General features: G+C 41.2%; 1 protein-coding gene across 3 annotated transcripts in view; it reads right to left on the bottom strand.

The window, feature by feature from the left end:
• The window catches only part of LOC139478445 (ubiquitin carboxyl-terminal hydrolase 24-like), a 213,002-nt gene that overhangs the window by 73,345 nt on the left and 113,953 nt on the right, over positions 1–25,704 (bottom strand). For all 3 annotated transcript variants that reach the window (XM_071260905.1, XM_071260906.1, XM_071260907.1), the window contains exons 44-50: positions 23,369–23,508; positions 14,659–14,794; positions 13,291–13,492; positions 9,406–9,509; positions 8,049–8,162; positions 5,890–5,989; positions 837–956 (exon numbers count right to left, since the gene is read on the bottom strand). In XM_071260905.1, the coding sequence (XP_071117006.1) occupies positions 837–956; positions 5,890–5,989; positions 8,049–8,162; positions 9,406–9,509; positions 13,291–13,492; positions 14,659–14,794; positions 23,369–23,508 (916 nt within the window). The remainder of the gene's footprint in view (positions 1–836; positions 957–5,889; positions 5,990–8,048; positions 8,163–9,405; positions 9,510–13,290; positions 13,493–14,658; positions 14,795–23,368; positions 23,509–25,704) is intronic.

Raw genomic sequence — 25,704 nt, 5'->3', positions numbered from 1 at the left:
ACAGGTCACAAATCAGGTGAAAGTAAGTAACCTTTGTTGTGGACAGTTCCTGGATGGGTCCTGAGAGTTTCTAGGGCTTCGGTCCTGCCCCACACTGGAGCACATGTGACACATTTGGTGTCTCCCTGGGCAAGTGACTTTGTCAAAAAGGAGCCTCTGTTAACCCAGCAGTGAATGAGTACCAGCAGTGGCATCTAACAGGCAGCCTGGGTTGTATACTCCCCAAGGAGCTGAGAAAGATTGTTGAGTGCAAACTGATCTAGCAACCGGGGTAATAATAACGTTTTGAGCATGCCCCTGTGTTGTGTGGAATGTGAGCAATATAAATGTCCCATTATTATCATTATTTACAGATTAAAATAAGTAATGCAGCAGAGTGTTTGGGTGATCCTGGCACAGTCAAGCTGGTTAGGCTCATCATCAGCTCAGGGCCCTTGCCTCCTTTACATGCAGCCCAGACAGTGAATGGGACTTCCTCCCAGGAAGTACTGCCTGGTCGAACCCACCAAGAACTTTTCGGAGAATGTGAAGACTCCCCAACACTACCGCCTTCTCCATTACCCAGATTGTCAGAAGGGCTGTATTCCCGGTAGCAAACCGGGATACTCTTCCAATGTCAGCCAACAGATTGGGAGGTACCAAACCTAAAGCACCGAGAGCAATGGGGAGTCGGACAACTTGGTACTTGGGCTGCAAGTGTGACATTTCAAAAGTGAGGCCCGCATATTTGTCATGGTTTTCCTGTATCTTGTCAATCACATGTGTCAGAAGGGACAGAAAATTCAATGATATAAATTATTATCATTATCATTATCATTATTATTAATGCTACTCACCATCTGCACATAGTTGCGGATGACTGTAAAGTACTGGAAGCAATTCTTGACATGGTCTACAACATCTTTCTCCAGCATAACCAGCAAGTGTTCTATGACACAGTCAAAGTTCTTGTGTGTCTGTGAAAATTAGTAAAGTCAAAATATATGTATCCTTATCCTTGTATCCTTATCCTGCATTACTCCTTAATCCATTTACTGATGTTGTTTGACAGAAAGATGAAGCTGTGAGAGTTGTTCCAACCAGTGGTCCAGCAATACCCTCACACAGCTGCCACGTGACCCAGAAGTGCTGACGTCATATAAGAGCACATTACTGCTTAGAACATAACATCTGAAAACTTCGTGGGGAGGTAGCACTGCGACGGGAGGGCACTTAGACGAAGTAATGCAGGATAAGTATACAAGTGTGTAATTTTTTTTTAAAAATTACTAAAAGAATTAAACTTATCCTGCAATACTCCTTAATGCATCTTTATCAGATGGTACGGCAGGTGGGCATACCTAAGATGTGATCTGAAATACATCCCTGTCAAGCTCCAAGTAACCAGCACGATGAGCAGAAAACAATGACCATTCCTGTCAGAGCAAAACAAGAGTGTGAGGGATGCAGAATGTCCAGGTAACAGTACAGTGTGAAAAAAGTGTGATCTAAGGTCTAGAACTGAACTACCGAGCTAATGCTACTAGCATGTAAACCTTCTAGTCTGGAGTGACAAGCACCAGAGAGGTCAAAAGGACAGCTCTGGGCATCGGGAAGAGTACATGTTGCTTGCGGTTGGTGACTTGCTGGCCAACAACCAAGGGGCCAAAGCTGTGGAAAGCTGAAGGCTACGTCTCTCCGGTAGTTGCTGGCGAGGACTGTGACAGAAACCAGAAGCAAACTTCCAAACTTCCATGATGGATCGGACGGAGCAGTTGCTGTGGAGAGGAATGGTAGAGACAATCGCTCTGACCTTGTAAGGAATATTGGCCCTGGAGGGATCCAAGCCAGCAGTCTCGCAAGCCGTAGAAAGAAATCTTGTAACTGCAAGGAGATTGTGTTGACGGCAAATGTCTGTTTGCGAGGTAATGGAAAACAGGGAGGAACAGTCGTCTCCTGGCTCCATGTGGGCCTCGGAGCATAAGAAAAGACACCTCAGTGCACGAACAGGGCATAGTTGGAATTACTGCTCGTCTTCGGCACCCACTATCGAAGAGAGAGGTGTGATGGTAAAGGATTGGTCTGGCTGCCCAGGGAGTTGATTCACAGCCCAAGATGAATGGCGCTGTGCGCCCTGCGCTCGAATCGGAAAAGGCATGTCAAACTCATGTAGCTCTTTCTCCCTTGCCACAGTAGCCCATATCCAAGAGGAAGACTGAAGTGGTTCAAATGGGGGTTTGAACTTGGCCTTCTGATCCTCCAAACTGAAGGAGCACAGCAAAGCTTTGTCATTCTGAGAACTTCTGGGACTGCCACCAGGTAAGTAGTAATGATACTGCCCTTGAGGTGTCTTTTGATGTGCAGGAACAGAAGAAATTCTGTCAAGAATGAGGGTCCTGATGTTTTCCCTGCAGAAACTCTCAAAGGATCGCCACTTGTTGTTGTAAATCCCTCTGGTAGAAGGTCTGTGAGCCAAATTGATAGCTGTCGCTGCTCTGGATGGATAATCCTTGGCACCTAAGGCCTTTTGCCAGGCATGAGATTCAAAACCTATCTGTTTGGCCAACCTGGTAATTCGAGGAGGTTGTTTGTGGACATGTCTTCCAGATCCACCAACCAGCCAAAGTCAGAGCGAGGCTCTTGGTTTCCCTGATCATCTGCATCACTTTTGGAAGAAGTAATGGTGTCCGAAAAGCATACTCTCTTCGTTCTTCTGAAGTGATGGTGAAAGCTTCCATCGGGGAGACATAAGTTGAGATCTGGTGGTTCTTGCAAGTGGCGAAGAGGTTGATGTTGGGATGGCATAGGCCACTGACAGAGGTGAAGAAGTACCTCGGGAAGGAGCTGCCCTTCCTGATCTAGATAGAGTGCCTGCCAGAACATTCTTACATCTGGGAATGTGCAGGACCAAAAAGCGTAGGCCCAGCTGATCTATAAGATGGACGAACTGGAACGTCTGTCAAGGGAGGAAGTGAGAGTTTGTTGTCCCCTGATTGCATAGACAAAATATTGTGTTATATCGCCAATAAGAGCTCCTCCAAATCGAGGTTGTTGATGTGCCAAATGTGCTTGATGCCAGATCACAGCCCTGAGGTCAGTTCTGCACCCTGAGGTCGTCTGGTCCAAAACCTGTAAAGAAGCATCTACGAACAGGAGGGACTTCAGGGATAACTCTGTTAAGGACACACCACCTAAGATGTTTGACTCTTCCGTCCACCAGGTCAGATGACTCCTGAGGCAAGGAGGTAGAGCAACTGATAGACAAGGGTCATGACATTTTATGTAAGGCGCCAGGGACTGTTGGTTCGGACCAAGGTGTAGGCGACCTCTGCTCGTCAAATCCTGGGTAGACGTGAGCAATCTCATGAGCACTTGTCACTGATCACTCACAAAGTGTAAGCTGCTGTTATAGAGCGGGTAGCAGATTTAGATGCTGTCTACAAGTCAACTTCAGGAGGGTCACTGATCATGTGGGGCGCTGATGACATGTGGAAAGTCTGATACCAAGCCTGATCCCATGAAGATGAAATAAATGCGCTCCCTTACTGAACGCCGAGACATCGACGTAAGGGTCATGGGAAGCTGAAGCTGTATCCAGTAGACAAAACTGAATATAAACATAAAGCTTTGGTCTGAAAGATCATACGGTACGAAGTAAGGTGATTGTTTCCATCCCCTTGGAATTGTATAAGAGCTCACATTCTTATATCGAGGTGACGCTGAAGGGCGGTGTCTCATTACTCCGCATGTTGACATCGGAGGTCTGCTGAAGTTAGCGACTCGGTCACATTGATGTAAGTGACAGGCATCTGATCGAGGAGTTGTAGCATTAAGTACAAGTAGAATGCAAACCAATCTGCACTGCACTGCACTGCTAGAATTATGTCAGTTGACCAAATTCCGGTCAAAGATGTATACAGTCAGAAAGTTCTTGACAATTGACATTTAAATCACCCTGCTCGGTAGCCTAAGGTTTTGGCCAGAGATAAGGTTCAAGCTCCACACACAGACAATCCCCTGCAAAATGTGTGGTGGACGGACAAGTGGTATTCCCGAGCTCTGTGAAGAGTGTGTGACAGGGCTGGTGTAGGAGCCAACCTGCCAACGATGATCCCGAGAGGTGGGTACCCGGTAGCCTTTGACAAATCTGTGAAATGGCTAATCGATCTTGAATAGTGAAGACCTACAAGTTCTGGTACAGATGATGTGAACCAAGTTCAAAGAGAGTACTATCGCCCTCTACGTGGACTCATTCAACATAAAGGTAGGAATTTGCACCACGCCCTCACCATGAGGCCATCCTGACCAAGGGCTTGAGGGAAAAGGCGGACCTCCATTTGTATGAAAGCCAAAATTGTTTCGGGATCTGGATGGTTGTTGGCTTTGACAACTCCGTCATTCGATGAGATCCTCATCTAGGGTGTGTGTCCTGTCCACCATCTCCAAAGCATGGATGGGAAAAGAGTTCTTCCTAAATCAAGGAATCTTGAAAGCAAGCGATAAAGATTATATTGTCCAATGTTGACACCAGATCCTTCAGGTGGATCAGGTGGAGGTGGGCTTTGACCAAATTTGTGTCTCCTCTACCCACACCTGGGTCGGGTGATGGAGTAATGGCAGCCTAACATGACTGACTCATGAGCCAACCAGACCTTAATGCCAAGCGCCAGACAGGTTAACAACAAGTACCATCTGTTAACTCTCCTGAACTGCGACGTGACCGGGATGAAAGAGAGCTGCACCGGGTTGAGCTGGAAAAGGCTGAATCACATGATGATTTAGTATGAGTAGATCGGTTAGGATCTCAGTCAACAAGAGGTGACAAGGGGGTAGATGAAGGCGTCGGTGGCGCCACTGATGAGTTGGTGACAAGAGAAATTGGCCAAGTAGAGCCAGAGAGCTGAGAAGAGGCACCAGGGGAGCCGGGACTGCCAGTAGTGTGGGCGCCATCAGTGGCGCCAACGTTGTAGGAGGCACCGCCGAACCCACTGGGGCAGGAAGTGTCTAAGTCATAGATGTAGCGGCTGGCGTCAGGTGAGCCACAGGTTCAACTTATGAACCGTCTAAATCCAAGAAATACCAGGAAAAATATAAAACAATCGACATACCTTGTAGTGAAGCAATACAGTGTATCGCGGTATAAAAGGAATTCTCTCAAAGAATGCGAGAGAAAAAACATGTGCAGCATGGACTAGCTGGAGTCATGACATGACAAATTTCACAACTGCACATCACCTGCCTTGGTGGGAAAACAGTGGGTTATAAACCTCAACATGATATGAGAGGTTGCAGGTTCGATTTACAAACCTAGGTATTACAATTGAAATGTAAAACCTCAAAGCACATTTAGAAGTGACCAATTTTAAAACCCAGGTTTGGAAGAGAACCGCTTCAAAACCTGGGCTTGGAAGATGGGCTGGTAAACTAGGCTTACCCAAGGTTGTCAGGAACCTAATACAATATAGGGTAATAGAGTGAATATAATTCTCAACAACACATATATGCCCGCGTTGACTTACAAAGCAGTAATGTGTTTCCGGGTCACGGGTCAGCTGTGCAGGTTATTTTCTACACCACTGGTTTCACAGCTTTGTCTTTCTGTCAAAAAAACAGCAGTAAAAGCATTAGGGAGTCATGCAGGATAAGTTAAAAAATTAAACAAATATGTCATATGTAAGACATCACTCCAGTAAAACATACATAACATAAAGTTACTGGTCACTTAATGAGAAAACAGTCATCTTTGAAACGCATAGTTCGTTCCAGCTGGGCTCCTTGGGGAGCGTAATTCAGCACCATCAGAAACATCAGAGGAGGGATCTATATAGCAGGCACAACATATTCGGCAAAATAAGAACTTCTACTTTGACTAAGAATCACACTTTGTGTTGTCAACAGATGAAGACATACCGCCACACCACCATGGTAGAAGAAGCTGGAGATAATTCTATCCAAAATCTTTGCCATAAAGCTTCGGACATCTCTGTTTGGGCACTCCAACAAGAATGGCCTGGAATATATAAAAAAAACACTTAAGTGACTTAGTTCATTTTGTGCCTCTGTTCACCAAACAGGCAATGGGTACATGACATATGAGGTAGGAGTAAAACGCTCTAGTACCAGTAGGCAGCTTGGGTTGTATTCTCCCCAGGGAGATAAGAATGATAACTGGAATGCAAATAGGTCCACTAATTGGGGAACAAATAAACCACATTGGAGCAGATACTAGTACCTGCATAGGTATGGTGCTAAGAAAACCAAGAAACATAATCAGGACCAACAGATGAATAAGAAAAAGGAAGACTAGGTGTAACATGACGACCAACAGAACATGATGGCAGTTTATTGTAAGGTGCAAACAACCAAGAAAGATGATTGGTGTGTAGTTAAAACATGAACGTTGCAGATGAATTGATCACTAATGGGTCATGCTTCCACGATTGGTCAAACAATTGTTTATATGGCATGACATGGTCAATCTCCCAATGACAGTTTGAGGGAGTCGTGTCCAGTTCAGCTAACGTAGCAGGTGGCCTTTGAAGTCGATGTACATGTTGTGCTCTATGGGGAAAGGTCAGAATGTTGTCTCGGAAGTAGTCCAGTAACTCTTCCATGCACAATATGTGGTACTGTTCTGGCAGTCACAGTGATCCCACTCATATCATTACAGACCCACCCCTAAATTTGCCATGTTGCCTTACTTTGACCTGTGCATGACTTGCGTCATGACACTTCCACACATGTCCATGTCTATCAAGAAAGTTCAGAATGAGTCTCGACTCATCTGAAAACATTACATGAGACCATGAGCAATTCCCCCAGTTTCTACGCTTTAAATTCCATGCTATCTAGCATGCAAATGAATGGTATACAAATAAGCACTGAAAACGTACAAAAACAAATGGCGAATCTGATCCAACCGAACAAGCAATTATATAGAGTGAATGAGTGAGTTGAGCCTTACACAACATCAGCAATATTGCAACAAGATCACACACTTAACAAATCTTTGGAATCTCTTGGCATGAATAGCGACCCAACCTCAGAGAGTTCCAGAGAAGAAAACAAATTATGTAACATAGCAAAGTTGAATGTTGATCATGATGCAAAGGCCAGATCTGAAACAACTTGTGATCATTCACACAAATGATTTTCTAAAAATCTGATTTGTATCTGAACAAACTTGTTCACCTTTAGAGGTGAGGTGAGGTGAAATAGGGGTTAACGTCGTGTCCAAGATTATTGCACTTATATAGCGACGTGCATGCACGTGTGTGTGTGGCTGCTTGTCCTAGTCCGGACTGATGCCGATTTGTAGTGCCAGCCCACTGAGATAACATGCTGCAGTTTAACATGAATACCCCGGTCAGACAAAGTATACTGACTCCGAGCCGACCAGTCCTTGTTTTAGCCCCTAATGCCGAGCGCCAGACAGGTTAACAACAAGTACCATCTTTTAACGTGTTTTAGTATGACGCAGCCGGGGATCGAACCCCGGACCTTCCACTCTCCGGGCTAGACCATGGAGGCGGTCTCTTTCACCTTTAGAAACATCCATGGAAAACATCTGCTTAATTCGTCAAATATTACAGATAAGATCACAACAAAAGTTCCTACATGTCTCTGATAAACATGATATAACTGAAAGTGAGGTGAGGTGAGGTGAGGTGAGGTAAGCTGAGCTGAGCTGAGGTGAACTGAGGTGAAATGGGGTCGCACGTGTGAGTGTGGATGCTTGTACTAGGCCCGACTAATGCTGGTTTAATAGTGCTACCCTACTAAGATACCATTCTGCAGTATTAACATTAATACCCCACTCAGACATAGCATACCAACTCCAAGAAGACCAGTACTTGTTTAATCCCCATAATGCAGAAGGCCAGGCAGGGTAACAACAAGCACAATTATTTAATGTCGTTTTGTGTGACATGGTCGAGGATCAAACCATTGACCTTCCGCTCTATGGGCAGACGCTCCATCCACTACACCATCAAGGCAGTCCAAGAAACGGAGGACTAAATATGATGTCAAATGGTGGAAGATATATATCAAAACAAGGTGTGACCTACTTGATGAACTCTTGTCCTTCCTTGCTGGAGAGGTATTCCACCAACCAGAGACACGTATCCTTTGACTTCATCAGCAGAGTGTCCACAAGCTCCACCCACTTATCTAACTCTAAGCTGCAGTACAAAAACAGTAAGAAAGTCAGTTATAGTGCTTCACTCCACTTTCAGTAGAATGTCATTTTTCAAGGCATTTCAGCTTAATGTAGGTGGAAGGCCCAAAGTGATGCAGGTTGCATATATTTACTACTTTGATCAAACCAATGGGCACAGGGGGCAACTAAGATGACAAACCATGTATATGAGCAGGCTGAATCTGGGAGTCCAGGCCTTAGGTAACTGGGCTTCCATGCACCTGTACAAAACAACAGTCATCAGAGATGACAATCCCCCCTGGCCCCAACAAATTTGAACAAATCATCTGATTGTTACTGTGAAGTCCAACTTGATAAGAGAATTTCTATCTAATCTGTCCATACCATTGAATTGGGATTGAATTTTGTATTTCTATGTCAGGTACACACCACTATGAACAGAGTCAAAATCAAACATGTTGCCCTGGACGCAGATAAAATAGCAATTAATAATCTCTTAATAGCAAAAGGTACCAGTTGACCACCTGATCTTTGTGTGTGCAGAGTTTTAGATATGATCTGTACAAACACACCACTATGAAGAGACTTGTTGCCTTGGAAACAGGAAAAACTTCAAACTTTAATTATTTTTTTAAAATTCCTAAATAGCAAAAGGTACCATTTCAGCCCTTGGTGAATACATGTACCAGGTTTGGATGAAAAGTCTTTCACAGGTTTCATCTTGTGCTCCGGAAACGACACCTACCCCTACCTTTTGAGACTAAATCCAATTCGTTTCCATGCAAATCATGAAAAAACAAAAAGGCCCCAAATGTGCAAATAGCGAAAGGCACCACTTCAGGATCTGTTTGATATATCTGCCAAGTTTTGTTGAAAGACATTGAACGTTTTTTGAGTTGTGTTCAAGAAATGAAATCCGCCGCCCTTAGCCCAAATTGTTTTGATTGAAATTGATGGACGGACAGACAAGGAGCATTATCCGGGGGGAGTTTTTGTTGTTCACTTGGGTTTTTTAATTTATCTTTTAAACACAAAAAAATAGATATAAGCAACATACTTTTTGTCAAACAACACATGAAGAAAGTCACTTGAGATTGGTATCACAAACCATCTGGTCCAGATATTTTGGACCCAATCATGGAGGTAGTATGAACTGAAGGGCATGTGTAGCTGCAAACAGTAATGGTGTCCACCACATCAGTCAAAGTGAGCAAGTGTTTAAGAGGAAATGACACAAGTCTGGACCAATCAATGTTTGTACATACACTGTTTTGCGGCGATTCCTCAGATATGTGTTGAACAGAAAGCGAACTCCAAGCTGCAATGACTGTACACACATCACACCATAGTCAGCATTATGCTTCAGCTCCTGGAAATACAGATCAAATCAGGGTAAAAATTCAAATAGGCTTAAAATCCAATTGTATGTAATTATCTAAATCATAAACTTATAGTATACAAAATTAAAAAAATTTAAAACGCTGTAGCTCACCTGGATAAGTAGTCAACAATTTAACATGTCAACAAAAATCACACAATACTTATCATAGTTAATAATTCTAAGAATACTACGTCTATAACATTATTGCGATAATCCTGTATTTTTGCTGTCATCACAATATAAAAACCTTCAGATTTTCAACAGAAGTCCACTTCATTGTCGGCTGTCAATAATCAGTTATGTGGATGATCATTTTCTACTACCAAATGCTCTTTTGCATGCGCAAGGCGGAAAACCTTCATTCTTCCCAGCATACTGATGGTTCACTTGTGACAGTAGCCAAGACCATCAGCTTTTTCGTGATCCCTGTTGTGAGGTTCCCAACAGTATCTATGGCTTGTAAGTAGTCTAGACCGTAACCCTGCGCTAACTGATGGTCACATATGGAAGCCACAACTGTCTTCTTAATGAGCTTGGGAGGCAGTCGTTCACAGCTCTTGGTGGTTTGCTTGCTTTGAAGAAACTGTGCTACTTTGGTTGTCAAGCTTAACTCTGTGATGTCCAAATCTCTAAGGGGACACATATCCACCGGTCCCTTAGTACCCCTAATCAAACAGTGTCAAAATATTCTCGGGAACCGATGGCCAACAACAATCCCCCGACCCCACTGTAATGCTGTCCAAATATTCCTGGGGACCAATGACCAGCAGTCTCCTGACCACACCTTGCGGTACTCCTAATCTAATGCTGTCCAAATATTCAAGGGGACCAATGACCAGCAGTCTCCTGACCACACCTTGCGGTACTCCTAATCTAATGCTGTCCAAATATTCCTGGGGACCAATGGACCGCAGACTCCTGACCACGCCTTGCGGTACTCCTAATCTAATAAAGGCCCCATTATTACTTTTGTTGTTACAATCTAAGTCCGGGCTCCCAGTTGTCCATCAATATCAACTATCAGTACTAATTAACCGTTAACCCATTTGTCCATTGCTTATCACCTATCAGCACCAATCACCTTTGGTATCTTATTACTTTTGTTGTTCTTACAGGTACATATATATTGTTCTCTGACTCATAGTATTTATTCACCTGATGAAGGAGTAAGTATATACTCCGAAATGTTGTGTTCCTCATAATAAAGAAGTTGACATCCATACATTCTCTTCCTTATCCAAATTTAACAGAGGACATATAGATAATTAGCCAGCTAGATAATTAGAAGAGGACATATCTCCTTCAGCATACAGAGAGAATCTCTGCACCTCCAACAGCTCAAGTGCAGATCCCCAGTGATCTTGTAGTTTCTGCATTCTATACTGCCTGCGGACAATGATGGAGAGGGAGACGCCATCCTTCCCAACAACACGTCACCAAGTAATAACTTATGTTACCAATACAACCAAATAAGAAGACACAAAGTACTGTAAATCCTTGATTAAATGCCCATCATTTATTCATTTCTGAAGGTTCAGAGACATGGCATTTAATCAAAACAGGAGTTTATTTTTTTAGAAGGGGATTTTTATATCAAAGCCTTGTGTTTTTTCTCACGTTCTGTACCACAAACTGATAAGGTATATGGTGTGGATCCTCACAGACATTACTTGGTTTGATTCATGGAATTTTCAATCTTCTTTCGTAGACTAAAATTATAGATGAACTTCAGAAGGACAAACTACCAAAGTGTTCCAGAAAAAAACCTCTTTGACTCTAGCAATCACAGATAAGAAGTGAAGTTTCTCTCCTTGCTCATGCACAAATGCATTCAGCAGTAGAAGACTTTTATCCATACGACTGATTATGGATAACTGACGGTGAAGAGGACTTCTGTTAAAAATGTAAAGATTTTTATCGTGTGATGTCAGCTAAAATACAAGATTATGGCATCGATGTAACACATGTATGGTATTCACAGGAATTACCCACATTTAACAAAGCTTACTGTAAGCATTGATATTCAAACATTTTCTGCACTGATGACTAATGAAAATATGAAGAAAGTAACAACATCTGAATTTCTGAAGAAATCAATTCAGAAGACATTATTCTTAAGAACAAGCAGTCTGTTCAAATAATTTTTGAGTCTACTAGCTCCAAACATAGGTCTAAGGAATACTTTTAGTAAATTTTAAGTAGTTTCATTTCACTGTTGCCATAGGGACACTTTTCTTAGATGAGCTTACTTGACCTAACAGAATTTAACCAGAGACTTCTACCAGATGACGTCATACCAGTGGCTCAAGTTGAAGACTGCAAGCATGTGAGGTTTTAGGTTCACTGATTCATTGATTTCTGAGGATATGATGCTTACAGTGTGAGGAAATGCATTTTGAGACAATTTAGAAGCATGGTCAAAGAGTAACAGTTAACGAAAGGCCAAATTTGAAATATCACAACAGAAACTAAACTTGTGTGCTTAGGCCCTACTACCTACTACACAGACAAAAAACTTCATTAAATTTGGAAATAAAATGGCCAAGTTACGGCCATAAGAAGCTTCAGTTTTCAGGCTGGTCGAAGTGCAAAGGTCAAATTTGAAATATTGTCAACCCCACTGCCAACAAGTCCTAAAAACGTTCACAACATTTTGAACAAAAAGGACTGAGTAATGGGGACAAATAGATTTTCCAATAGGGCTGACCTGGCGGCCATATTGAAAATCGTATTTGAACCTCTTCAACAAATGATGTCATCAATGGTGAGATGAAGCATGTAAACTTAGGCTTCATTCTATTGTGGCTTCTGAGATGTTTACAGAACAAGGAAATACATCTTGAGCAAAAATTGGAGCATGCATGGTAAAAACACAAAGGTTAAAGGGACAGTACATGGGCGATTCTGTGTGTATATAATCATGCATGAAATAATTTCTGAATGTGACATCACAGGCCCGATTCAATACTCAAACCAAAACAACAAAGCTCAGCACAGTGAAGCAGACAACACAAGCTCTGTGCAGAGTAATCTGGTTTCAGTCTTGTTTTGTAACAGAACCCAAAGTTCCTTGCAGCCAGCCAAGTACCTCCATCTCATTGTCACATCTTACACAGTCCATTCATATGATTTTCATGTTTCATTTTGCACAAATCTACACACTTAAATAAACATATGTCTTTGGCCATTGAGAAAATATCCTAAAACGTGAAAAGCTTTTCCCAAACACTTATTTATCCTCCACGTCCGGTTATCAAACCCCTACCGAGAGTGAGTGATATACAATCACTTTGATGTGTAAATCTATATTGTCATGCACCTCTCTGTCAGTTGTACTAGTATATCTATATAATTAAGCAAAACAATATGTAATGCACACCATTAGGTTCATTTACTCTTATTTCAGAATAAGTGCATTTTTTACAAAGAGGAAAGTCACATGATATGCCTATCCCTGTGTTGTGGTCACTGAAGCAGAAATGGAATAAGGCGAGTAAGCTTGGTGGTTATCGGCTATTGTTTACGACAAAGCTTCGGAATGGTTGACAACCTGTCCCTTTAAATCAAGTTTCACAATAGAATTTATATGTACATAATGCTCTGGAAAACTGATGGAAGGATTCCTGGAGGGCACCTTCACCAGGTCTCAGCACCATCAATCAGGCAGGTCCTGATAAGAATAGTTGATGAAGAAATAGGACTTTTGGGCCAGTGAGTTCTTATTGATTTTCACAGTTCCCTTTAGGTGGTATTGTTAATGGCTACTTACTGTATTTATTGAAACAAGATTCTTCACAAATGAGAAATATTCATGGTTGTACACATCTCTGTTCTTGACGAAGGTTACATTTTCAGCATGAATGATCTGCTGTATACTGGCAGGCATCTTGTCAACAAAGATGCCCTTTCTCTCTCCCTTGTGGACCAGTTCCGTCAGTTCCATCAGGCTGTCTGAGTCCATGCGGCTCTTCCTGCAACAATCAGAAGATTTTAAAGCATTTAACAAAGGCTAAAAAAATAATGGCCTTGGTTTTCAGGCACTGCCCGCATCCTCAAAAAGTCTGCTGCATATTTTGTTTTTTTATTTCCAGTTTAAAAAAAAAAAATCCTTAAATATTCCACGTCTCAAAAACACAACCCCGGTAATACTATAAAACAATGCGATCCAATAGAGCATGCAGTTGCTTCCCTTTACATGAACACTACTCACACTTTACTGCGCATCTCATGTTATGGTCATGGCAGCAATAGGAGTTTGTGTGCTTGTCTTGCCGTTTGCAAATTTGGTCAATGAAATTAAGAAATCTACAATAAAACATCACTACTTATGATGATTTACAAATTTAATGGTATTTGTGTACTGTATGCCGGACAATGTTTCAAATGCAGATATAAAGATTTCATGTGTATTTGTCGCGTAAAGTGAGCTGAAAATAGCAATCAGTTGTTCACACATTTTCTCCCCTATCTGTGGGTGATTTTGTTTAAAAAATACTTAATGTCATGGCCAATATCATAACTGAAAAGATATTTCAATACAGTGATAGGAAGCCCCAAGATTTTGTATCTGTAACAACTAATGTTCTTTTCAAAGCGAGTTCATGGTGAGTTGATGTGATTTGCTGATCAGTTCATACACGCTTTAGCCGAAATAAAAGACGACAAAATTGAATGAAATCTTGGATAAAAGTAATTTAATGAATTACAACGTAAGTCCAGATACACAATGAACACTTTTTATCCAGATAGTATAATAACAGGACTAACTTGCATACTTCAGTACGGATTAGTTGACAAGCTTCTTCTGGTGTTGTGTGCTCACGAAAATGTTTTTGCGTTGTGAAATAAAATGAAAGGTTATTGTGTGCGTAAACACACTGATAGTCGGCAGTTGTCAAAAACTGTATTCCAAATTCTGTATATTTTACTCATTAAGGAATTAATGATTTAACACAACTGTTAATTTGGTTACATACTAGTTTAAACACACACACACACCAAAAAAACACTGGCTGCCCGCACTATATTTTCAAAGACATTGCCTGAGAACCAATTGTTTTATTTTTTAAAGCCATATTAATGCTTTCAGAATATGAGACATTGGTGACCATGTAAACAAAACACAAACAAAACATACCCTCCATCTGTAAGTACTTTCTTGACAATCTTGCTCTTCTTTGCAGTGGCTGGCGTTGCAGGTTCCTCCATTCTTTCATAGAACAACAAGTAGCCATTCCAATAGCGCAATCGGTCTTCAGGGTAGGAGGAGCTTGCTGAAACATCAGGTGCAGCTGGTGATATGCTGCCCTCAATATGTTTACCACTAATGGTTATATATTTGACAACATCTAACCAATTTTAATATACCACCCCTGGAACCCTTCCTCCACACTCATCTGAAAGGCTCTAAGGAAGGCTGGGTGGGATACAGAGCTATGGTATCAGGATATTGATATAATAAACATTTTAATTTATGTAAATTATTCCTTATCCCGATACAACCTATTGCAAATAAATTCCGCAGTTGGTGATGTCTTCTGTAGTTGATGCTGTGATGCTGATCTGTTGTAACGGGAGCAGATAAGACTTGAAACTAATCCTGTACCACCTGTCACATCCTTACTCATACATGCTAGGGCTGGGATGATACACCAACTACGAGATCCAGCATGTATCACGATACCTTGTTCACGATCCGATAAGTATCACGATACTTGTATGTGCTCTTATCTGTGGAGCCTAAACCATTTTTTATATAGGCGGGATAGTCAAATACCTGGCACATACACTGACGATTTACAGTTGGCACTGTCAAATAATGTGCAATGGATGTAAATAATTTTTACTTTTTCAGTACTAAATTTCACTACTAATTAGTGTTTTGTGTAACAGTCATTAAAGTATGAATCAATATTTTTTTACTTAGTGCGCGACTGTGATCGATACTTGTATCAGGAAGTAAAAAATCGCGATCCAACGATGCATAGGTTTATTGTTCCACCACTAATAGTAATACATGCAAAGCTAGGCTCCAAGCTTGAGTTTCTATTTGGTATGTGATGCCCAGAGGATTGGAACATCAAGTTCACCTCCTGTGCTGACACCAGTAGTCTAAAACTGGTGAATGCCTTCCACATTTTCTACAGCCAAATTCTGTATATATAATCTAAAAAAAAGTAAGGATATTTGAAAATAACAGATGATTACAGAAACATGACTATGTAATAAAACAACGTAATGATATGTGTTTATATGCTTGGCATGGTCTGAATCAATCTCCAAAAGACAATAAGAGGGATTCTTGCCAACTCCTCTGCAGGACCTGGTCCAGTTCAGCTATCATAGCTGACTGGTGACTTCTTGCCGCTGGAGGTAGTCAGTTTTGACACATGCACGTTGGGCACAAGCATTATTGTCTTGAAAGACAAACAGTTGATCAGCATGGCGTGGAAATGGCACAACTACTGGCACCAGCTTGTTGTCTTTGTAGTACTGTCCCGTAACTCTTACATGGACAATATGCAATGCCATTCTGGCTGTCCTAGTGATCATTACTAGAGCCAAATCTGACATGCCTATCCAAGAAGTCCACTGTTAATCTGGAATCATCTTAAACTGGAGTGGACTGTTTGAGTGTTTACAGACACACTGTTAAGGCAAGGACATGCATCATTTCGTGATGCCTGGGATGTAATGAGCTCTGAAACATTGTTGATCAACCTGTAAGATGAACCTGTAGGTGACTTGAGTTTGTTGATCCTCTCCTGTTCTTCTGGCCACACCCTGACGTTGAAAGGTGCTCCAAAAACTGTGAACACTGTTCATATGCAAGTGAGTTCTTTTAATTGACAAAGGATGCACCCGTGTTTGTGTCATGCCTTTGTATCAGTGTTGTGCCCCAATGTCAGTGTCCTGACCTGTGTCCTGCCTGTGTGTCAGTGTCCTGCCTGTGTCAGTGTCAAGCCTATGTGTCAGTATCCTGCCTGTGTGTTCGTGTCCTGCCTGTGTGTCAGTATCCTGCCTGTGTCAGTGTCCTGCCTGTGTGTTCGTGTCCTGCCTGTGTGTCAGTGTCCTGTCTGTGTGTCATAGTCCTGCCTGTGTGTTAGTGTCCTGCCTGTGTGTCATAGTCCTTCCTGTGTGTCAGTGTCCTGACTGTGTGTTAGTGTCCTGCCTGTGTGTCATAGTCCTGCCTGTGTGTCAGTGTCCTGACTGTGTGTTAGTGTCCTGCCTGTGTGTTAGTGTCCTGCCTGTGTGTCAGTGTCCTGCCTGTGTGTCATAGTCCTGCCTGTGTGTAAGTGTCCTGCCTGTGTGTCATAGTCCTTCCTGTGTGTCAGTGTCCTGCCTGTGTGTTAGTGTCCTGTCTGTGTGTCATAGTCCTTCCTGTGTGTCAGTGTCCTGCATGTGTGTTTAGTGTCCTGCCTGTGTGTCAGTGTCCTGCCTGTGTGTCAGTGTCCTGCCTGTGTGTTAGTGTCCTGCCTGTGTGTCATAGTCCTGCCTGTGTGTCAGGGTCCTGCCTGTGTGTCAGGGTCCTGCCTGTGTGTCAGTGTCCTGTCTGTGTGTCATAGTCCTGCCTGTGTGATAGTGTCCTGCCTGTGTGTCAGTATCCTGCCTGTGTGTCAGTGCCCTGTCAGTGTGTTAGTGTCCTGCCTGTGTGTAAGTGTCCTGCCTGTGTGTCATAGTCCTGCCTGTGTGTCAGTGTCCTGCCTTTGTGTCATAGTCCTGCCTGTGTGTCAGTGTCCTGCCTGTGTGTTAGTGTCCTGCCTGTGTGTTAGTGTCCTAGTGTCCTGCCTGTGTGTTAGTGTCCTAGTGTCCTGCCTGTGTGTTAGTGTCCTGCCTGTGTGTTAGTGTCCTAGTGTCCTGCCTGTGTGTTAGTGTCCTGCCTGTGTGTAAGTGTCCTGCCTGTGTGTCATAGTCCTGCCTGTGTGTCATAGTCCTGCCTGTGTGTTAGTGTCCTGCCTGTGTGTCATAGTCCTTCCTGTGTGTCAGTGTCCTGCCTGTGTGTTAGTGTCCTGCCTGTGTGTCAGTGTCCTGCCTGTGTGTCATAGTCCTGCCTGTGTGTCAGTGTCCTGCCTGTGTGTCAGTGTCCTGCCTGTGTGTCAGTGTCCTGCCTGTGTGTTAGTGTCCTGCCTGTGTGTCAGTATCCTGCGTGCCTGTGTGTCAGTGTCCTGCCTGTGTGTCAGTGTCCTGCCTGTGTGTCAGTGTCAGTGTACTGACCAGGAATGCGGAAACAGTCATATGTGCCGGACTCTCCGGCCGGACCGGAATCTCAAATGTCCAGTTTAAGATTTTGCTTACCGGACATTTAAATTTTTCGGCCCGGACATTTTAAAAAACAAACAGGGTCCAAATAATTGATGAGCGCTATCGTATCCCTTCAGCGAATTCAGGTGAATAAACAGGTATAACAAACTTGGTCATTAAAAGTATGAAATTTGATATGAAACATCACTAGACATGATGATTTACCATTTAAAATGTATTTCCTGCTCCCCAAGACATTGTTTAATATGCAGAGATTAAGATAACTGTGTGTATTTTCTCGTAATCTAAGCCGGAAATGGCAATCAGCTGTGCACACGTTTCCTCCCAATCTACTGGTGATTCAGTTAAAACGTACCCTATGATACAACTTCAAAGAATTTTGATGCAATGGTCGGAAGAAATTGTATCTGAAACTATTATTTTATCAGGAATAATATATTCCAATATCGTGTTATTTTAGTTGCAGCTTCCACCATATATACTTAAAATTATAAGAACCATAAGCGTAGCACTTTGGTACAGATGGTATGCAGGATATTTTTTTACGTATTGAATGATTTTGACCATTCACCGTAGGGACTTCCCGCGCTACATGTATTTCGATTGGGAAACAAACTGCCACAAATATGACTTTTAGGGAGTTATGGTACGGCATTTATGATATGTGTATCCATTCTCTTACAACTAAAGTTTGTTTCAAGGCATCAATAGCAGTAATCTGACCATGGTTGTTATAAATAACGGGGAGTTGTGCAATCTAATGATTTCACCAAAATTATTGTAAACACAATTATAATTATTGAATGAAATTTGAAATATAATTAACAAAATATATTGCAAACATTACAATTTTTTTATAACCAGATATCATAATAATAGGATTTAATTGCGTACTTCAGTTTGGATTTATTGACTGGTAATTTCGGTGTTATGTGATGGCGGTGATCAGCTGATAATGTTTTCTGAGATGGGGGGGAAAACATTGTGTCATTGGAAAACTTGAGTTTATCAAAAATGTTAGTACATTTTGGGAGCCATGCTTTACCGCGCGCTATAACCGAGTTAGAGCTATATTGAAGCGCGCAATAATGAGGGAACACTGAACGTAACAACTTGTAATGTGTGTGAAAAGTCATACTAAAATATGCTATTTGAAGGGTGTGTGGCCCAAATGTAAATGACCGATTGGGATTTTAAATTTTCCGGACCCCTGGTACTGAGTAAAGCATACCTAAAATAACTAGCTTCTGCCAGAAACCCTACTATGAGCATGAGGGATCTCTTGTATTACCTGCCTTTGATCTCTCATATTGCCAATATGTTTATCAATGTTTATCAATGAATTTCAGACAAAAACAGGAGTACCACACAGGAACTAATGTGGGCAAGGTAAATTATCGTTATGACAGAATGAAAAATTGTAACAACTGTCATTAAACAGTAAAGGACTATCTCACTGCACTAAATGCAGATTGGAAATTGTCCTTCAAATCTCAAGCTAGTGCTATCAAATCTACAAGTACCATATAGTACTACATTACAAGAGTCATCAGAAGATGACAAATCCTCCTGGCCCCCTCAGTAGCAAAAGGCATCACTTCAGCCCTGGTTAATACATGTACCAAATCTGGATGAAAAATCTTACACAGTTTTCAAGTTATGCTCTGGAACAGTTGATATCTCCCAGTCTGCCATGACAAATTTGTGAAGAAAATGGCACATTTCAACTCAGATCTCAAACCCACCCAAGTGGGCTGACATTGTTAGCTGTGTTAGCGATGAGGTGTCCCTTACTAAACATATAGGCTTACAACTGTTGTAGCGCTACGACTGCTTTTTTTCCTTATTAATTTCAGTTTAATTTCAGAAGGTATCCTTGGGATACCTTCGGAATTCTATAAAGCTGCTGAGGGATTCCTGTTACCATATCTTCTTAAACTGTTCAACAAAATACTACAGTCTGGTCACTACCCTTGAATCGTGGAGCACTGCAATAATATTACCATTACATAAGAAAGGTTCTGTGAACGAACCTAGTAACTTTCGAGGTATTTCCCTGCTCAATGTCTTGAGTAAAATGTTTGCATATATTTTAAACAAACGTTTACAATTTTTTCTTGATGTACATGGAATGATTGGTGAATATCCAGGAGGATTTAAGAAAGACCACTCGACTATCGATAGCATTTTTATCCTTAACTCTATCGTGCAAAAGTACATTTCGCGTAAAAATGGTAAAGTATATTGTGCCTTCATGGACTTTCTTAAGGCTTTTGATATGGTAAACAGATCAAAGCTTTTGTCTGTTATGCTTCAAAATGGTATTCATGGTAAATTTTTCACAATCATCAAAAGTATGTATGAAAATGTATAAGCTACTGTAACATATAACTACGGTAAGAGATTAACAGAGTATTTTGTGAGTGCTTGTGTGGTGAAACAAGGGTGTACTTTAAGCCCCATGTTATTTTCTCTTTTTATTAATGAACTTGTAGCATATCTAGATGGTAAATTTGTTGATGGTATATTTATATCTGAACACATGTTTAATATAATTGCACTTCTATTGGTTTTGCGGCTGATAGTGTTATCCAGAGTCGTCTTGATGCTTTATAGTTTTACTACCCAAAATGGGGAATGGAAATTAATACTGACAAGAGTAAAATTATTGTCTTTAAAATGGGTGGCCATTTATCAAAATATGAAAATAGGTATTTTGATGGTAAACAAATGGAAAATGTAAGTATGTATAAATATTTAGGCTTAATTATAACGCCAAAAGTCATTTGGACCAGAGCATGTAAAACACTTTCTGAACAGGCTTCCAAAGCACTGTGGCCAGTAAAATCCCTGATCAGGAGACTTGAATTTACTCCTAAAGATTCGTTTTTACCTATTTGACAAGAAAATCGTACCCATTTTGTTATATGGTTGTGAAATCTGGGGCTACCAAAGGGAAAGCATAGAAATTGCCCACCGAAAGTTTTGTAAATTTTTGCTACACATTGGATATAGATAATCTAACGCTGTTGTCTATGGTGAATGCGGCAGAGTTCCTTTGTACACTAACTTTTTTGTAAGATGTGTTAAATATTGGTTAAGATTGCTTCATATGAATTTTAAGAGATATCCATATAATTGTTATCTCTTTTTATTAGCTACTGTTGATAATAAACGCTGTGTGACAACTGTGTAAATACATTTGGAAAAATACTTTTGAATTTTTGCAGTGCCATGAATTTGAATATAATGAATGGCCGATGTGGTGGGGATGCCAACGGCACAAGTGTGATTGACTACATCATATCTTCTGCTGGTTTGTTTTCTTTGTGCAGCCATTTTGATGTCATATCTAGGTCAGATTCGGAGCACATGCCACTCACTTGTCGATTTCAGTCATGTGATCACACAGACACCAGCCAGCGTGACCGTGATGCACATGTAAAGAGTAGCAGCTGTCGCTTTAGTTGGAATTACAGCAAAGATACTATCTTCAGAGACAATTTGCTATCTACAGACTCGTCATCTATGTTTGAGAAATGTGTTAAATTTCTGTACACTGGGGAAATTGATAATGCTGTTGACGTGTTAACAAATATTTTATGTAAATCTGCAGAATGTATCAAACAAACAAAATTCTATATTGCTTGTAATCAACCTTGGTTTGACAAGGTATGCCGTTGTTATCGGTCTAAGAGATTACGTTTACTTAAGGTTTTCAGACATTGTAAAACCCAGTTTAATTTGAAAAATTAAAAGCAAGACATTTGTACACCTCTGTCATACAAGAGAAACGGTTGTCATATCAAGAGGAGATTCGCAGGGTTATTATTGATAAAATTGATATCAGTAAAATATTTGGGTCATCACTAAAGCGTTTGTCCAGCAAGTCTGTTGTGTCTAGACATACTATTTGTATGGATCGGTGGTTCAGTTACTTCAAGGACATATTCAGTTCTTTAGATAGTGTTGTTGATGATGATGATAATACTACAGCTGATAATTTTGATTCATTATCTCAGACTATTCTTGATGCCCCTATTCAACAACAAGAGATCATTGACGCTACTGCTGGTTTGAAATTGACTCTATTGTTTAATGTTAATTATGTTTGATTCAGCTTACTTTCCTTCTCGTTGGTCTCAAAGTGTGATAGTTCCCTTGCATAAGAAAGGTGATATGGACATGCCATCCAACTAACGATTTTGAGTATTTTCAGTAAAGCTTACATTTCCATTCTAAATACAAGATTAAGGTTTTGGACCGAGGCGTATGGTAAATTAGTTGAATCACAGGCAGGGTTTCGCACTGGTTACTCTACAACAGATAATATGTTTATCCTCCAGTCAGTTGTTCAACAGTACTTGGGTAAGAAAAGGGGTAAGATCTATGTTTTATTTGTAGACTTCGCCAAAGCATTTGATAGTATTAACAGATCTAAACTATGGAATGTTCTAAATGAAAATGGAGTTTCACCTAAAATGTTTAATAGTATTCGGTCTATCTATAAATGTGTTTTTTCTTGTGTTAAATAAGAGAACCATTTATTAGAATGTTTTGAATGTAAGCGTGGTGTCCGTCAGGGATGTGTCCTCAGTCCCTTTCTATTTAATTTATTCATAAATGACTTAGCAAAAGAAATTGAGTCAGGCTGTTCAGTTCCATCCAGTGTTGTTTCAGTTGTTTCTCTTGTTGTTCACTGATGACATCACTCTTATTGCTGATACTGTCTACGGTTTACAGAAACGTATTAATTTTCTCAAAGATTATTGTAATAGGTATTCATTAACTGTAAATCTTGATAAAACAAAAATTGTCGTGTTTAAAAAGGGTGTAGTTTTGTCTAAACATGAACAATGGTATTATGGAGATAGTCCTATAGAATGTCTATCTTCTTATAAATATTTAGGTGTTACGTTTACTAAGAATTTAAGTTGGACTAAACATGTATCTAATGCATCATTACAGGCTAAAAAAGTTTTGTTTTGTGTGTTAAAATCACTAGGAATGTGAAACCTTATGATTATAATGTATTTTTTAGGATATTTGATGCCAAAGTGGCCCCGATTCTATTATATGGATCAGAAACTTGGGGAGTAGATAATTACAAGGAAATTGAATCTGTCCATTTGTTAGCCTGTAAGCAGTTTTTAGGTGTTAAAGCTTCCACATCAGACCATATTGTCCAGGGTGAATGTGGACGATATCCTTTATATATCTCAATTTATCGACGCTGCATTTCATGATGTAAAAAGTTTTGTACTTTTTGGTCACGTGGCCTTTAATGCAAATAAACCTGTCTGTCTGTCTGTCTGTCTTAATTTCACAGACTTATCACAGACGTAATTCTTATCACAGACCGAGCCCTTATTCCATTCATATCTGTGACAATAATAGACAGCTTAGTTCAGTAAAGTAAATGTGATGGTACTGTAATTGGTAAAGATCATCAGCTGTAGCTGACCCAGTCCACATTAAAAGTCCAGCCGTTATATCAAAGGTTACCCCTTGCAACCCTCTCATTATAAAGGTAGGCTCATAATAGAGGAAATAGACTATGTGAAGTAGAGAGCTGCTGAACTCACATTGGTCATAGACTTTGGCCTTGTAACTGCCCCCAAAACATTCCTGCTCCAGACTGCTGTCGTTCATGTAAAACTCCTCTACGATTGTGTCGTTGAACTTGAACCACTTCCCTTTATTGCTGTTGGTGAGCACTGTGCCTCTACAACAAAACACAACATAATAGCACTGCAGCAAGAACAAGCATGAAATACTCATATCCCCCACCAATATGACATGTCCGGTTGTGTGCAATGCATTGGCTCCTGTGAACTATGTTCACTGGGCATTTTTGTAAATGGCCTAATTGCAGCACTAAAAAAAGTTATTACTGGTGTTGTTTTGGCATCTGCAGTTTATGATAGAATATGTAACTGAATTTGTAATGAGTAAGGATGAGACATATGGACGAACAACTTCTTTTTTACAAATAGGAGCGATGGTTTCGGTGTAGGTTCTAACACCGTTATCAAGCAAGTGAAGTACAGAGTATGGTTGACAAGAATATATACAGGATAGGAGGCAGTGTTTATACAGTTGGGTAGGTTTAAGATCAGTTACACTGTTGTATTTGTAATGAGTTGTGTTTCTGCATGAAGTTAGTCAGTGAATGCAACAACCGTGTCCATGACACTTTTGGAGGAACATACACACAAGCAATGCAGAACTTACCAACAAGAAAGGGAATGAATTCAATACTGCGAGATGACATTAAGCCAAATTTGGTGAAGTAATATGGTACGTTTTTCAAGATCTGCTCCGGAAACAAAATGTGACGGACAGAATGACGGACGGACGGAAGGACGGAAGCTATATCCTATATAATAATGTGATTAGGAAGTTTTCTACTGCAAAAGTGAGCCTCAGATCAAGTGTTCTCACCAAGTTCAGTGTATAGAGTGGTCAGTTTGTTTGCACATGTTGACCAAGCAGTTCTGACAGTTCTTGGTAACTTTGACAAATAATCCAAGAGTTAAAAACTAAACACTGCTCACCCACCTGGCCTTGGTGAATTCATACATACACTGCTCACCCACCTGGCCATGGTGAATTCATACATACACTGCTCACCCACCTGGCCATGGTGAATTCATACATACACTGCTCACCCACCTGGCCATGGTGAATTCATACATACACTGCTCATGTATGTAAAAAGGACTGTGCCAACTTGTGTAACAACACTCGGAATCATACCTGACATATCTCTTTGAAATAGGAATTTCCTGCTTAGATCACACGGAAGATCATATGTCAAGCAGTTGAAGTTAAGTTTGTGAAGATAGCAAATGATATTACTCAACCAAACTGCTATTTTGCTGATTAGTTTTAACAGGTCAGAGGCAGGGCTACTCACTTTAATTTCATAACATATTTTAAGGCCAAGGGTCAACACTTACAGTATGTGAGATTCATTCTCAGACCAAATAGAACTTGTTTTGTGGAAGATGTTTCACAAGAACAGACTTCCTTGAAGCACATACATTACTGGCTATGAAAGAAGTCAATATCCATGATCAATATAAGCCACAGTGGTCCATGAAGGTTGAAGCAGGACCAGATATCTCAATATGCAGCAAAACATAACATGTCTTGTAGAGTCACATTCTAACTGTAAATAAAATTTCACGTTCATGCAAGAAGCAATGGCTTATCAATGGGAATGATTGAGTGACTTCTGTTTAACCCCGCTTTGAACAATATTGAAGTCCTTTCAAGGTGTGTCAGCTTGATGTAGGGGGACCAACATATGAAGCAGGTCTTAGATGTTTGCCACTTTGGTGAAACCCACAATCAAGGAAATCATGCTGAAAAATCTAAAAACCTAATCAGGGCAAACACTGGTTTCCCCAGTGAGCTAGGTCGGCCTGTACAGGGGTTTCCCTGGTAAGCTAGGTCGGCCTGTACAGGGGTTTCCCCAGTGAGCTAGGTCGGCCTGCACAGGGGTTTCCCCAGTGACCTAGGTCGGCCTGTACAGGGGTTTCCCCAGTGAGCTAGGTCGACCTGTACAGGGGTTTCCCCAGTGAGCTATGTCAGCCTGTACACGGGTTTCCCCAGTGAGCTAGGTAGGCCTGTACAGGGGTTTTCCCAGTAAGCTAGGTAGGCCTGTACAGGGGTTTCCCCAGTGAGCTAGGTCGGCCTGTACAGGGGTTTCCCCAGTGAGCTAGGTAGGCCTGTAGAGGGGTTTCCCCAGTGAGCTAGGTAGGCCTGTACAGGGGTTTCCCCAGTAAGCTAGGTCGGCCTGTACAGGGGTTTCCCCAGTGAGCCAGGTCGACCTGTACAGGGGTTTCCCCAGTGAGCTAGGTCGGCCTGTACAGGGTTTTCCCCAGTGAGCCAGGTCGGCCTGTACAGGGGTTTC

The sequence above is a fragment of the Haliotis cracherodii genome, unplaced genomic scaffold, assembly GCF_022045235.1.
Source record: "Haliotis cracherodii isolate W230 unplaced genomic scaffold, xgHalCrac1.p SCAF_4, whole genome shotgun sequence".
Taxonomy (NCBI): Eukaryota; Metazoa; Mollusca; class Gastropoda; order Lepetellida; family Haliotidae; genus Haliotis; species Haliotis cracherodii.
This window is presented reverse-complemented; position numbering and strand designations above follow the sequence as displayed.